This window comes from Scatophagus argus, chromosome 7, assembly GCF_020382885.2.
Source record: "Scatophagus argus isolate fScaArg1 chromosome 7, fScaArg1.pri, whole genome shotgun sequence".
Taxonomy (NCBI): Eukaryota; Metazoa; Chordata; class Actinopteri; family Scatophagidae; genus Scatophagus; species Scatophagus argus.
In genome coordinates, this window is record NC_058499.1 from 10,932,327 (window position 1) to 10,948,132 (window position 15,806).

The 15,806-nt window shown below is 42.4% G+C and overlaps 1 protein-coding gene across 1 annotated transcript; it reads left to right on the forward strand.

The window, feature by feature from the left end:
- Positions 1-467: 467 nt before the first annotated feature.
- LOC124061815 (circadian-associated transcriptional repressor) lies at positions 468-9,621 on the forward strand. The gene is made up of 6 exons (XM_046394069.1): positions 468-636; positions 3,055-3,511; positions 3,915-3,990; positions 4,738-4,816; positions 6,593-6,719; positions 7,972-9,621. The coding sequence occupies exons 2-6, from the start codon at positions 3,095-3,097 to the stop codon at positions 8,362-8,364; spliced, it is 1,092 nt and encodes a 363-aa protein (XP_046250025.1). The 5' UTR covers positions 468-636; positions 3,055-3,094; the 3' UTR covers positions 8,365-9,621.
- The last annotated feature ends 6,185 nt before the right edge of the window (positions 9,622-15,806 follow it).

Below are 15,806 nucleotides of genomic sequence, written 5' to 3' on the forward strand. Positions count from 1 at the left end.
GTTGTGTGCTGAGTTATAGTGTGGCACTGGTACTTTTACTGAAGCAGGCCCTAAATGATCTGAATTCTTCCACCTTGAGAAAATGTACCGTCTTCAGTCTGCTGAAGGGTCCTTGAGCAAACTCTTGCGCTACATGAGCTCTAACAGTTGTCCCTGGAAAACTGCTGACTGCGCCTTTAACAGCCTGCTCGGCTTACTGACATGCTACAAGTCAGGCATCATCGTCCGGATGATATAATGAGGAAGAATGCCTGTAGAATGACCAAAACTAGTCCCGGGTTGACTTTTCGCCCAGCTGCTGATGAAACCGATCCGCGTGTCCACGTGTTTGTGTCATTTCCATGTCATTTGCATATGTAAACCGGCCTGCCTATCGCTCCGCAGCTGCACGGAGAGAAGAAGCCGATTTGTCAGTCGGGGGCGTCTGTGGAGCAAATGGGAGAGCCGGTCCCCGTTAATCCCGCCCTCCCAGACACGTTGCCTTGGGAGAAGCAACACGGGCCGATCGCTGGCTGTACCGACTCCACATTCACACGCCGCACGTCCAGTCCGTCAGCTGCTCTCTGCCCGACGCTTGTACTGGATTTACCGCTCAGCCGACGAGAGAGTTTAAACCCGCAGCTCCATCCTGGGAAGGTAGGCCACTGTGGTGCTATCGCTCATCCACATCTTATCACTGCTCACACACAAACACAGCTGGTTACGTGCGAGTGTGTGAGATGATTTTATTTTAAAGGAAGGAAAGGAGGAAAACATCCGGAGGAATTTGACGCAGACGCGATGATCCCAAATCAGCCAACGTTTGTTGTTGAGGTGTTAATTGATAAGAAATGAGAGTCAGAGGCGTGACGATGATATTCAGTCCCGTCGTTTCAGGTTTTATATAGCTGATCCATCAGTGCGTGCTGCCAAATTTAGTGTGACTGACGAGGAAGTCTATTGTGTCTGTTACCCAACTGATGTGAAAGCTGCATTTAGGCGGACAGATTCACTTAATCGTTTTATTGTTTGTTTTTTAATTATTATTATAATTTACATTTTCCTCAGGAGTAAAAGATCGTGATGTTTGGTGTCTGAGGGAATAAATATTCTCACATAATTCACCCCTTTTTTTTTTTTTTAAATTAGAGTGTGTGTGTGAAGTATAGGGCATCTCCATTCACATGCCCCACCTACACAGGTGGAGACATGGAGAACATAAAGGCTAGCTGATACGTGTGTATTTTATCAGAATGTGCAAGCAAATTGAATTTCTGTGTGAACCAATGAAAGACTGCATAGCTACTGGGAAGGCCGGGGTACAAGATAATACTTGAGAATACTTGTGTTATGTGTGTGTGTGTGTGTGTGCTGTTTTTGTGACAGAATTAAGTCAGACTAATGCTAGAAGGACGCCATGGCACTCACTTTACACCATATCCTTTCAGCTGCATTGAGGAATATGAACGTGAGGAACGTTTGACTGAGATTATTGCATTATACGATGTATATAATATGATATGTAAAAAGTTTCATTATGGATACTCTGCACAAATACCCCAAGCTTTAATCAGATAACAAGAGCAAGTCATACGTATTTTACAAGTATATAGATGATTGGAAATGAGTTTAATTTTGCATAAAGCAGGGTTAGTTTTACACATTTTACCCATGTGTGTTAATTTATACTTGAGTTGCATTTAAAGGATCATCTGGGATGGAGTATTTAAACAGCAGACTTGTTTGTGTTATAAAGAAGAATGTTTGATGCCTGACATCTTGAATGCTGATACTGCATAAATCCAAGCTCCCAACATTTGGACCACAATTGGAAATAAAATACACTTACGACAGCTGTTCCTCCTGTTGTGTGATTGCCCGGCCACAGCACAAACATTTTCCTCTCGCATTAATGTTTTGTTTTCACTCAAATTGGTCAACTGTGCTCTCTGCTACCCAGGAGCCATTTTAAACCAGCAATGGGAAACATCCAAGCTTTTATTTTGGTTTGGGTTATGTTAGAGCTTGTTAAATCAGTAAATCTTTGCTCCACCCTCCCCTGTAACAATAAGATCAGAAGGTGGTCATCCAGAGACAAAGAACTGGGGAGCAGTTAACTCTCCTATAGCCTCAGATTTCACGGGATACAACAGACGTGTCAGACATTAACCGCTCTAAATGCCAAAAATAACCCTTTAGCCAAAAAAGCGCTGTTCTCACTTCCTTCATCTAATCGCTGAGGAAACGTGTTGGAGTGATGCAGAGATCCCGCAAGCGTTTAAGCATCCTTAAACACCATTTGGCCTCTGGGAGTTTTTATTCATGAGGCATTCTGCGTGCTGTGAACAAACAGTGCCTGTCTCTCATTTTGTGAAGTCCCCTTTTTCCCGCCTACAAGTGTCACTTGTGTTGATGGGAGGTATGCAGTCTGAGGCGCTGGTCGTCATGGTGGCAGACCCCTGCCCCGTTTGAATAAACAAGCCAACATGAATGATTGTGGTGGTGGCAGCTGCCAGGCCAGCTGATAAAGTCTGAATGAAGAAATGTACTCGAGCTTGTGACTGTAAAATGTAAAAGAAATTTGTTCTTGTGTGACATGGGGACGCAGAGATTTGCGATGGCAGTAATTGTGAGAGACAAAGATTTGCGGGCTTGGCGGACTCATTGTGGACAGCAGACTGTTTGCTTTTGATGGTGGCTGCCCTGTGTTTACTGGCTCAGGTGTTGCATCTGCAAAACAAACAGGCCTTTGTGGTCTCAACAACTGTGGTCTCACTGCCACCATCTGCTCAGAGTGCTCTACATTTATCCATGCCTGTTTGGTTGGGGGTGCAAGGTTTTTTGGCAGATTTTTTTTTTTTTTTTTAATCATCCAGGCTAACCTGCAGTGTTTGCCCAAGGACAGTTAAATAGGTTATGTAGTCTGCTGCAGCTGCATATATTTAAGCTGTTGCACGGCTCGACCTTGTTGTTTTCCAGCTACTGTTTCTGCTCTTCATCACTGTGCTGCCTGCCGCTCTTTACGCCCTTCTGTACTGTTGAATTTTAGTAACTGTGACTTCTTTTGTCCGGCAGGTCAGTGATGGTCAGTGCTAGTTAGAGTCTGCAGCTGAGGATGTCTGCTACAGATTCGGACAACTCCATTGACTGGCTAGCTAGTGACTACGAGGACAATGAGAGCGAACAGGAGTTTGACTGTACTAGAAAGCACAGCCAGACAGACGCTCCTTCATCCCCCAGCAGCCCGCCACACCTGGGCCCGTCTGACAGCAGCTGCTGCCGGAGCAGCAAGGTGAAGGAGGGCGACAGTAACTGGAGCGAGGTCAGGGAGGCCCCCAGTCGGGGATCTCTCCACGGCCGCACGGAAACATGGGATAGCACCAACGGACTGTGTAAAAGACAGCAAGGCGAGAAAACGAACGGCAAACACACTCAGCAAGCACTGAAGAGATCTCGCAGCTCCGCGGAGGAGTGCAAAGAACAGCAGCTCAATTCCAACGCCTCCGAGAAAAACCAAATCTTCAGCCGTAAGGTGAGCACCTCTGTGACTCACGTCTGTCTCCCACAGGAGGGTGGTTGACAGTGTCAGGAAAATAGAGCGTGCTCTTTCACCTGGACTGACTCCCCTGCTGGGTTTACAGCATCTGACGCATGACATTTCCAGAAAAGACTGACCCTCCCCTTTAACTCTGTAAGCAGAATTAGTTTTTCTCAAGAACTAGTCAGCCGTAAGTCAAACGCAGCGGAGCAACAGGGCAGTAGGGCGAGTTTACAGGAGCTATCTGAAGCATGTTTTGAAACCTTGATGTTAAAATGAACAGCAGTGCGTTCAAGCCACTCTGATATCGGCTTTTTCAAAAGTTTGTTTTGTTTTTTTTTTTTCAACGTGTTTTGACAGAGACGTATCACCTACAAATGAATCTCTTTATTTTCAGTGCACGGAGCTTCAATGCTACATTCATCCGCTGTCATCCATCTTGAATGGCCTTCGTTCAGGGAGGTACAGAGAACGTAAGTCGCCCAGTTGATTTGATCAGTCATTGCTGTTTTAATCTTTAGAAAAACCTCAGTAGATTAACACTGTTTAACACAGCCTTTTCTTAGTTTTAGTTTATGCCCTTGTCTCTCTCTCTCTCTGTGTGTCCCTGTCTTTCTTGTGTCTCAAAGAAAAACAATAGACTCCATAAACAGTGTGCCACTCTTTTTGGAATATGTGTCCCTGAGATTTGAGAGTGAGATGTCTGAAAAATGTATTGTTGTAGGACTATCAAGTAACCACAAGTATTTCCTGTGTGTGCGTGTGTGCACGCACGTCTGTCCTTTTATAATGGAGCTCATTTTGGGCAAAGGTTCACTTAGCAACAACATTGTTTTAAAATGTACCTTTAAAGAGTTAGAAAATGAAATGTTATTTTTTTTTAGCAATGGAGAACAAGCAATGTCACACTTCCTTGTAAGTTAGCTGCTTGGCAGAGGTGAGTGGGAACATAATGTACCACAGTCTCCAGTAACACAGCTGCTGTTTATGAGTCGGCTGATAAGCATTATAAGGGTTTCTGGAAGGTAGGGCCATGTTCAGACAGGTTCTGAAAACGAACTTGGGATCTTTGTCAAACCCAGACCTTGTTTGACCTAACATTTCCCAGCCACAGAGGCAGGGAGTCTGTTCACATTTCACACAAGCCATATGCTCCACAGACGCAGCCCTTTAGTCAACACAATTCATGTGGCTCATGGTCCAACTTTCTTCTTTTCCAGGACTCAGCAGTTTCCAGGAGAGTGTGGCCATGGATAGGATCCAGAGGATCATGGGTATCTTACAAAACCCCTGCATGGGGTAAGTGTCCTCATGGTGACCCACATACTGTTAAAGATGAAACAATAGAGCTACACACATATTTTAAACATATGCAATGCTTTGTCTAGCCTGATCATATGCAAATATTTCATTGTTACTGACATGAAAAGCCTCTGTTGCTTCAGCGCCTCCTCCAATCCAGTCACAACTACAGTACATTCAAATAAAACATGCAGGTACCAGAATTAGAAATGGCGCTTGCTGTCTGTGGGTCAAAGAGGTCTCTGACATATCTGTGACACATGGCACACAGCAGGTTGCCCTGCTTGGGGCTTCTACTGCCGCACATTCAGGGTAAATTTACTGTAGAGATGGCTGCCTCTCACTATAGCTGGACATCTCATTAAAAATGTATCAGGCTCCAGTGTGGGAGCAGCACACTTGTGTCTGCTTGATTAGCTCTTCACTGGCCAGACAGTATAATGGAGTATGATATCACCCTTTTAAAGGAGGAAGTCTTAGTCCCTGTAATACACTTGTTTAAAAATCGTGATGTTTTATATTTGTTTAACATAAAATTAGCCGTGTGATATGAATAACAATGTGATAATAAGGTATGTTACAACATGTAAAATTTCTAATAAATTACATATAGGTTAAAACAAAAAAACTAAAAACCTTGAAATTTACTGGGCATTGTGTGAAAACTTGCATCATTAATTCAGACTTGGACTGCAGATAGTAATTATGTTCTTTAGTGATTAATCTCTCGGAATTTATTAACATAGTCTATAAAATGTCAGAAAATAGTGATAAAAGTCAGATCCGATCGACGGTCTAATGAGACGCTAAAATAATTTTTAGAGCTAACTTGAACAACAGAATTTTATTGAATCAGGTTATGATCACATCAGCATGATGTGAGTACACTGAAAGTCCTACAAATGAAATCGCTGCTTCATGTGCCACTTTGGTTCATAATTTAAACACAGCCCTACTGATACGTGCATGGGCAGCGAAACTGTCTTGCTGGTTAGCTCGTCACTGGGAGGCTTTGCGTCAAGGTATACTTAAACAAAATAATGTGCTGCTGAGTTTGGCACAGACTAATTGGCGCCCTCACCATCCCAGCTGCTGCCTTTATGTGAGAGACAAAGAGTGGGTGTGGCAGTCTCCCTGCAGACAGCCGGGGCAGAGGCTGGAAGGTGGACCAAACCCCCTGCCTCCCTCCCTCCCTCCATCACTCCCTCCCTCCATCACTCCCTGCGCCTGCTCTGTGTTGCCAGCTGGCAGCCCCTGCAGCAACACAATGGTAGATAGGATCAAAGTGACTTTTTTAGCAGTCACTGTTGCGGATAATCTTTCACATGAATTTAACATGCTCTGAATGGAGTATAGCAGGAAGGTGCTGATCATATGACATGGGCTAATCCCTACCCACCATCTGGTTTTGACGGGTGGGAGTTACTGGGACGCTGCTCTATGCTGCCCACCTCCAACGAGAACTGCGTCACCATGACTAGTTTATTTTCATAATGACGCTGTTGGAGACCGTTGTGGCTTTGGTGTTTATATTTAGAGACGAGCTGTACTATTATACATCGAGCCACGTGTGAGCTCAAAACATGTGAGGAACGTACTTAAGACCCCCCCCACGCACACACTGAGTGCAGGCTCTGCTAAGTGAGTTTAAGTGTTCACTGGCTGATTGCGCATTTCCTGTGTAAGACTGATGGAGAGATAAGATTTCAAAGAAGATGTTGGCAAGATTTTTAGCAGATATGTTTCTTATTCTCCACTTCTATTTCTTTTCAGGGAGAAATATATTCATATCATCCTGAAAATGGAAGAAATGCTGAAGAGCTGGTTCCCTAATGTAAAACTCCAAGACCAACTTGCTGTCACACAGACAGAAGAAGCGTTTCCTGCCAAGAAACCGAAGGTAAAGTTGTAAAAAAAAAAAAAACAAAAAAACAAAAACAAACTGCAGAACTGTTGTGTAAGAACTCTTGAGGCCTGCTGTCAAGGACATATGGTGATGACGCAGTGAAAGAGGGACTAAAATATCTATTATTATTTAATCACAGGTCTGGGATGGAGAAGGGAGGATTAAAAGCTATTTTTACTGAGGCATTACTGTAGTCTCAGGTTCGCTAAGAACAATGACAGCGGAGAAAAGGTAATTTTGGAGGAGTGTCCCTAAGGGGATAAGAAAGGTTAGAGTACTCTGGAACATTCCTTTGCATTTGATTTGGTGAGGATTTATTTCTGTGTAATCCTGACACACCCTCCCATAAACAGGAATTTCATGTACCATTTTTTTCTTTTCAAACACTGCAAAAAAGTTGTTTTGCTCTTCACAACTGGTCATATAGTTAATATAAGCGGCATTGTAACTGCTCTAATCACCATTTTTATATTAACAGTGAATGAAATTACTATTTATAATGTGAAAAGGGTCAAGCATTTTCACCCAATTGTACAATTCTTAGCTCAACAGGGCTTTTTAGCATCTTTCAGTCATCGTTTTCTCGCTCTGCTTTTGGTCTGGCACAAGGAGCACAGTCATCATGTTGTCTTCAGATGTTTCAGCCCACAGTTTTACTGTTTTGGCTCCCATCAGTTTTGTTCTCAGCCACAACTCTTTGGGTGCGCCAATCAGCAGACAGATTGATGTAGCAACTAGCCAGTGAACGTAGTGGAACAGTTAGCTGCTAAAGAACAAGATGTTCTTCTCAGGTGTCAGGAGAGACAAAAGAGGGCAAGAAGGGTAGTCAGTATTGGATTTAAATTTGGCTGGTGGTCAGAAACACATCTTCCAGTAAATGCTAAGATGACTGTGTGTCTGCTGAATGCATAAGCATGCAATTGTTTGCCACCAAGTCAGCCATTTTGGATACTTAGTGCAAGTGGCCAAAAAACTCAGTTACAGTACATTTAAAGTCACAATGTGGAGAATCTTTACGTGATTATAACATTATTCTGATGTTGTGCTATTTGTTTGTAGAAAAATAATAAAATACCGGTGCAAATTGGTGCAGTTTATGTCTTCATGTCAGTGTTCCTGGGTCAGATACTTCCACTGGAGACGTAAAAGCTGGACTTTTTCATGTTTGTTTTTCAGCAGTCATTGTGCCTGAAGCACTGAAGGAATAAAATTGTGAATGAAACTGTGTTTTCTTTGTTCCCAACAGCTATCTCCAGTGACCGCCACTGCAGCAGTGAGCCCTGTCACCGTCAGTGATCCTCCAGCTGGGGTCAAAGCCCTGAGAGTCACTGACCTCACTCCACCTGGAGCCTACTCCGCCAGTAACCTGAAGTGGCTCCACACTTCACCCATCTGCTCCCCTACGGCAGAGCAGGCCCAGGCTGGCCCCAGGCACCTGCTGTCCCCCAGAGACAGAGACCTAACGCAGGACAACGCTGTGTCCTCCAGCACAGACAGCCACACTAAGACAGACTCGGTGCCCAGGGGCCCTCCGCCGGGTAAAATCAACGCACCATGTCTGGAGAGGCTCCTTAAGTCGACAGAAAGCATTATTACCCGCAAGGGGACGGGTGGTTTGATGGACAGCAGCTGGTCCTAGTCCACACAGAGGGCTGGGTGTCTAGCTGTAAGCACCTCACAGCCCAGCTTAGCATAGCCCATCCTGCTGGGAGCCAGTCAGCTCGCTTAGCCCATTCCAGCCTTCAGGGGAGACGGGAGCCTTCATAAGGGACATCACAGATTCCTCTATAATGTGGAAGGAGTGTTGAAGAACATGTTGTACTCTCTGAACGGGAATGTGCCCTCTCCGACATGACAAGTGTCTGCTTTAGTTCCATTTTGTTGACTTTTCTTTGTCTTTCGTTTGCACTCTTGAATAGTGTGTGTGTGAGAGTGGGAAGGGTAGACTTTACATGGGATGAGATCACAAGAGCTAGTGATTTCACAACTGAATTGTTCCCACTGGCTTGTAGACGCAATAATACAATTTGAGTATCTGTGAAACCACCATTATGCCTGAAAGGGAAAGAACTGCAGGAGTAATTTGTGCTGGAAGGGAGTATTTCATATATCCAGACATGTCAGTGGTCTACGTGTTGTTGTGCTGAAAATGTGGGTGAAATGTGATGTTATTTTCTCTCCCCTCCCACCCCCATCCTACCCCACCCCAACCCCCCCCCCCCATGACTCCACTCTTAAGTTTATTGATGTGACTGTTACACATTTGTATACTTTATAAATAAGTCTTTTGGTACAACTGCTCTACCTCAGTGGGCACCATGTCACAGTTTGTGAGTAGGAATGTGAACGATACGCTCATAGTCTGGACACCTCACCAGGTCTGCAGTGAGCCAAACGGCCTCAGACAACGAGGTCTGCAGTACGAGTCGTTCTGCTTGTACAAACAAAGGACGCTCTCTCCATGGGGATGCTCTCATGGCCTGACTGGTGCCATTGTAAAGAATGTCAACTGCAGATTTCTTTTTTGAGTCTCCCAGTCGAAGGCAAACAGTGCCTGTAACGTCAAGCTGTGCCTGTAAGCCAGTTTGATAGAAGAGAGAGAACCGTTCGGAGTACCTGCTTCTCTGTGGGATGTACAAATCAGGAATTCTCACTCTCCTGCCATTCTCCTGTATCGAGTAAATTATTCAGATCTTGCCAACTACTTTCTGTGGTGGAGTAGAACAGTTCTTTTATTTTGCCACAGAACTGGACAGTATGTTAGACCAGCAGAGAAGGACAAGGTGTTTCTCTGTGTAAATCTTACAGAAAGGTTGTCGATTTACCCTGAAAAGTGGCCTTTATAGTGTGAAATTTTATACTTTAAAAATAAATGTGGTTATCTTTGTTTGATGCACCATGGCTACAGATTGCTTTGTTTTTGTGTGTGTGTGAATTTTATGAATACAGGCTGGTGGAAGTTAAATGCAGAGAATCAGCAATTGCTCAATGGGTTGATTGCATGAAGTTTCTCACGCTTTCTCATTCTTAAATTTACCCAAAAAGAGGCTTTAATGTTAGAAGCATTTTAAACCTTGAATTTGCCTTGATTATATCATGTATCTCTTTGTTCTATTGTTCCACTCAACTCTTTTGCCTCTCTATATATTCAGAACCACTTTGCAGTAACACAAAAAGGCAAAGACACGGGGGAAAAGACCAACTATGTCAGCAAAAGGAATCTATAACCCTTTTTAAGTCTCAACTGAGGTAATTAAGCTTCAAAGAACCACCAAAAAGGTTGTTATTTGATTTATATCAGAGTTAGAGCAATTACAGGGTGAGTCGACCAGGAACGCTCAAAGGGAGCTCACTTCCTGATGGAATAATAAGATTTATTGTCTGTAGGGCAGGATGTAATTTGCAGTGCTTCAGTTCTGCTGTACAGACAAAGCACATTTTCTACTTTCACAGAAGTACAGTGAAATGTACCAGCTCACTATCACTTCCCATTTCTCAGAAAGTGTTGCTGTTGCCGGCAGAGAAGGTCCGCTTGTTACATACGTACGTCGATCTGCTTTCACATGCCCGCACACAAACCAGACAGCGGAGTTAAAGCTATGTCTACTGGTTCAAAGCAGACGCCTCATTGCATGATACCAATAAGAGGTAATGACAGATCGTGATAATGATAGAGCTTCATTTCCAGTAAAACAAAAAAAAAACACTGAAATGTTTTTGCATGGGTAAAATATCAGTAATTAAAAAGGCACTGAAGTGGTTTAGAAAAAAGCAATGAGCAGACGGCTCCAGAAAATGAGAGGAGTTTGATTTTTGTTAAATGTAGTGGAAGAACTGGCTTCTGAGAGACTACCGACACAGGGCAATATTCTGACTATTAGAAACCCAAAATACAAAAATGAATGGACTTGTGTCACCAAATCTAAAACAGAATACTGCCATCTATAGGTGAAAAGGTAAATATCACGAGTCAATCCTTTGTTGGCCCTCAAAAAGAATCTCTGTAGGCTTATCCTTCATGTGCAGAATTACATTAGCACTGCGGTTAACATAACATACCATGAAAACGGTTTTCTTCTTCTCCTTAATCTGATTTGGAAAATGCAGACTCTTAAAAACTGCAACATAATGCTGCTTTGGATTCACTTTTATTAGTTCATGCCAACCTTGGTGAGTTTGAACATATTTGTGAAACCGCTATGATACCCCAAATACGGATTCAGTTTCAGTCAGTTTATGCCACACACATTTTGTTCTGTTTCAGCGAGAACAAAGTGTTTTGACAGCAGGTCAAAACAGAAGTTTGTGGGAGTACTGTGGCCTTGAAAACAGTCTTTCAGGAAATTGAGGAGATTACAAATGGTAGCGGTATACAATATGTTATGGATTAGTCTTTTTTTGAGTTGCACCATATCATCACGTTCTCCTTTTCCAGATTAAAATGGGTGAATGGCAGGAGTTAGAGGGATTGATTAGAATCCATCGCACAGGGCGAGACTAATGGCCTGCACTCGCGTGCACAGACAACCTGACAGCATTCATGTCCAAAGACAGCTGGCACAGATCTGCCTCGCGCTCCCCCTGCAGAAGGAAGTTGTTATGAATGTGAGGAAGAGCTGCATCAACAGAAAGGCACCTTTCTCATAGAACTATCTGAATGAGCTGGACCAAATTATGCTGTGCAGTGATAAGGCTGCCAGTGGGAAACGTGATGTGCTGGGAAATTGTATTAAAAAAGAAAGGGAGATTAAGATGCTTTGTTTGGGTGCATTGGAGAACAAAAATGTGGGGCCATGAAGGGCTTCAAGGACATGCTCTAAAAATGTTTTTTGAAGGATTTTTTTTCATATTTTGTGTAGTTTAAAAAAAAAATTGTTCGAAGATGGAATGTTATCCATTATTTCTGATTTGTTAACCTAAAAAGGGAAACTCACAAGTGGCAAAAAAACCAGCAAGTGCAAAAAATATCCCATAAATGACAATAAAGATAAACATTAATTTTTTCAGTCTGTTCAGCTAAGTTGTACCAGAATTACCCATTAGTAATGGATTACAATATCACCAGGTAATTCTAGTACATCTTATACGATTGAACACGCAATTAAGCTAATCGCTCAATTGCTTTCCATTTTAAAGGTTTCACAGAGGTTACGCTCTACGAAACCGATTGATGTCCAAGTTTTTTGTCCAGGCTATGTGTGGGCAACACTACAAAGACTAATCATTACAGGAGAGGCAGAGATGGGAGCCTTTTGTTGCAAGCATTCAAATGTGAGTGGGAGAGAAAAGGGAGGACAGGTCTATGTTTCCAGCTGCAAAAAGCCGGAAGGAATAATAAATAGCGTTTCATTCTCTCCAGCTACCCTTGCATTGTAAATTGGCCTTGATTTGAGCTCCAGCTGAGTGTGAAATGACAAGGCGGCGTGGTGTTGAATCAGAGCCAAGGTGGAAGTGCTTCACTCTGCTGAAGTTATTTATGTATACTGTATCTATGTAATTCACTTTTCAAGTCCTCTCAGACAGAACGAGGCAGATGTGAAGTCATATCGGGACAGTTAACTACCCAATCAAATAGAAAAAGAGATACTGCAGAAATAACATGAAGTGAAACAAAAACTCCTCATGTGATGAAAGGATGTAAAGTAGTGAATAAAGGGCAGATATTTTCAGCACCTCCTCTGCAAATCATTATCAAGCTGTGACATTCAAATAATCAGCTTTATTCTTCTCCAATGCAACAGTAAGATGAACTTTGTGTTAACGTTCACATGTCTTCAGTCCTACAGCTTTAAAAGGCAGTCACAACTACAGGCAACAGACTATTTTGCTATCAGCCAGTTGTAACCAGCAAGCATCTCAGGGCCAGACAGAAATGAATTACTCTGTTATTATATCCCGAGTCTAAAATGCCAGATACTTGAGCATTAAGGTCTGAAACCTCAGTGGTCACTCAGGTTTTTGGATGTGAAATCAAGGCCGATTGATTCACTTGGAGATTCAAATCCGTTACATCTGCTCTTTCCTACGAGGACTCCATCAAAACAAAGTGGAAAAACAACTGGGTTCCTAGATAATTTACAGGTTGTTAGAGCAGCATGTTTCAAAGGCTTGTGCAACAACACGTGAGACTGCAGCCACACGTTTTGATCTGATCCTTTCTAAGCAAGGAATGCACTCATTATGTTATCATGAACTGTAGAGCGGTCTCATTCACATCCTACAGAGATAATGGTCTCATCTGTCAGAGGACTGAGCACCTTTAATTAAGAGACCTGTGAACCCAAAATATCCCCTGCTCAATTATTAGAAGAGCAGGTTACACTAATGATGACACAGCCGTGGCGATCCATAGCTCACTGGGGAGATTTCATAAACACTGGGGAGGTCTGGTTATCTCAGCTTTGGTTCATTACAGAAACAAGGTAGTTTTTAAGGGACAAAACAAATGTATTTTTATTTATTATTTATGCTTTAATTCCACAATATATGGATGTGGATAAATCAGCGCTGCATAAGGAAGGCTGCTCTTTCTTCCTGATATTGCGTTGGGAATATTCTGGTCTCCGGAGCCCACTGGCAACCAGCAGTAGCCTCTGCAATTCAGTATAGTACAATTGATTTTGCCGTCTCCAAAAGGTTATCCTCAGCCCTTTTAAGAGGAAGAACAATGTTCAAAGAGCAATGCTGCCATTCTGCACTGGTTTTGCCAGCAGCATTGATTCTGAATATTGCTTCAGATAGCAAGTGATATTTCAAACTGCAACAACACAAATGATGAATACTACTTGCAGAGGAAGGAAGACCTGAATGACATATGAAATGTCTGAACATGATGTAGAAGCCAAATCAAACATATTAGTTACTGGGGAAACTATTTTAGGCATGACAAACACTTCAAGGGGCATGTTCAGAGCAGAATGGAGCTAGTGAGCTAATGAAATCTTGAACCAGGCTCACTCAGCATGTTCTCACAATGTGGTCAGCTGTCAGTTTATCAAGACCACATACTATCTTTGACAAGATCTGTTTTTCACAGGTTCATTTGTATGCAGTTTTTTTTTAAGATGTGGACTGCCAGGGCCTTGGAGATCAATTATGTGAATGTGGCATCATCAAGCCTTCACACCACAGCCGTTCACAGCCTGTCAGCTAATTATCTGCACTTACTCCCATTGCACAGAATCAGAACTAATTCTTGTGGGCTTTTTGGAAGACATAAATTATGCTGTAAAGAAACAAACAAGACGCATTTTAGTCGAGTGCATTTGGGATTTCCTACCTCTCTTGTGGGTGTATTTATATATACTCCATACTGAAGCTGCGTGTTTTTCAAAACATATGCCAACATGTCTGAAAGAAGAGAAAGAAAAATTATACCACAAGCACTATACTGTATAAATGGATCAATAGGCAATAACCCCCTCAACAGTCACTGCCAACAATCCAATAGCCAATAATCATTATGACATGTGCACGAAACTGGATTAAAGTCTATCCATAATGATAATACTGCTTTCAAAATACAGACCTGAGGCAATAACTGTCTGCCACATGAATCGGGAGCCCGTTTTAAAGCTTTGTCACATCCACAGTTGCTCTTAAGCTGCCAAACACAACTTTGATGAAAAGGTCAACCAATCAAATGACAGGCTTTGCCTTAAAGGGGCGAACTAGTTGTCCTCAGCATTCTAATAAGCAACACCTGTTGCCTCCCATGGGGGTAATCACACAGGTATAGAGGAAGCAGGTTGCTTAGGATGAAGCGCTGGGGTTTTGAAAGCACTAACAAAGACATGCCAGCTTGTGACATATCAAGAACATAGATCCTAAATATGGCCTCTCTTCACTGACTCTCATTTCCAGGAATAGGGGGCAGACTGTGCTCATGTAGGTATGAATAATGGAAGCAGCCTCCTGGAGCTCATTTCCAGGGAGTGATCATCATGCTCAAGTATGGCCTAATGATCACACAGATAAAGTGAGAGGCTGGCATTCATGATTAATGCCCCCAGGTCTGTCTCCAGAATTACATAGCCTCCGCCATCAGAAGTTCTCACAGCTTTGTTCACTGAGCACAAAGCATCACGCGCTCACAGAAAATAAGATGTACGGTACTATGAGTCACTGGAGAGAAGACAGGTTGTTGATATTTGTCGTTGCATACATCACTTAGCTGTACGATCAGATATTTAAGTCTGAATGCAATAACTACTAAAGACTGATAAGTAATTCATCCAGTATTCATGCGACATATGGTGGGTTGTTCTAAATTTTGAAGGCAGTTCATAGCAAAATGCAGAGAGATTTTTCCTGAAAACTAATATTTTGTTTTTCCACATACATAAACAATACATGTCTTTTATATTATATTGCAAATACATGTAGGAGAAACACAGTTTGTAATTAACTGATGGTCATATGAATTTGTTTCCTTCATTTTGTCTATTTTTGTCTTATTATTTTTAGGATGTTGTTAATTGGCAGTCATTAATATAAGCCTTTGCTTATTTTTGGTCCAGTAAGTTTAACCAGATAGTTTAGTATTTTTATTTTCAGACTCTCATATTTTCTGTACCCCCGATGTCTTTGTTGTGCCCACTAGATGGCACCATTGTAAAAGAAAACCAAAATCACAGGAAAGTTACTGTACTTCTCTGACTTCTCTGAGTTTAGGTCTTCTATGAAGTCACGTGAAACTAAACAATGCAATGACCTCAACAGGGTGGGAATATATGTATTAGAGTTCACTTTCTGCAAAGGTCCAACACTGCCATAAAATCAGAAAAAGACAACGGATGAAATTATGAGTGTGCTTCCATCAGGCTGCTTTTTAGTGTCAAATGTTATCACGGTGCCTCACGCTTTATATTTACCTACGGGTAATTTTGCAATAGCATTCTTACTGAGGAGACTTACTGGATTATGTCTGCTTTATGCACACCACATATTTTACTTTGGCCTCCTGACACATCACTGAGTCAAGGAACGCTTCAAAAGACATCTGTATCTCTTTCAATCAAGGACGTGGTTTTGTATTACACACATGCAGCGTACGGTTTGTGACAGCACTCCTTATTTGTC

What these genes read in the sequence shown, in the direction of transcription:
- LOC124061815 (XM_046394069.1), top strand. Translation starts at nt 3,095, where the DNA reads ATGTCTGCTACAGATTCGGACAACTCCATTGACTGGCTAGCTAGTGAC. An exon ending in TTCAGGGAGGTACAGAGAAC is followed by an intron (nt 3,991 to 4,737) that starts GTAAGTCGCCCA and finishes CTTCTTTTCCAG; the next exon opens with GACTCAGCAGTTTCCAGGAG. An exon ending in TTCCTGCCAAGAAACCGAAG is followed by an intron (nt 6,720 to 7,971) that starts GTAAAGTTGTAA and finishes TGTTCCCAACAG; the next exon opens with CTATCTCCAGTGACCGCCAC.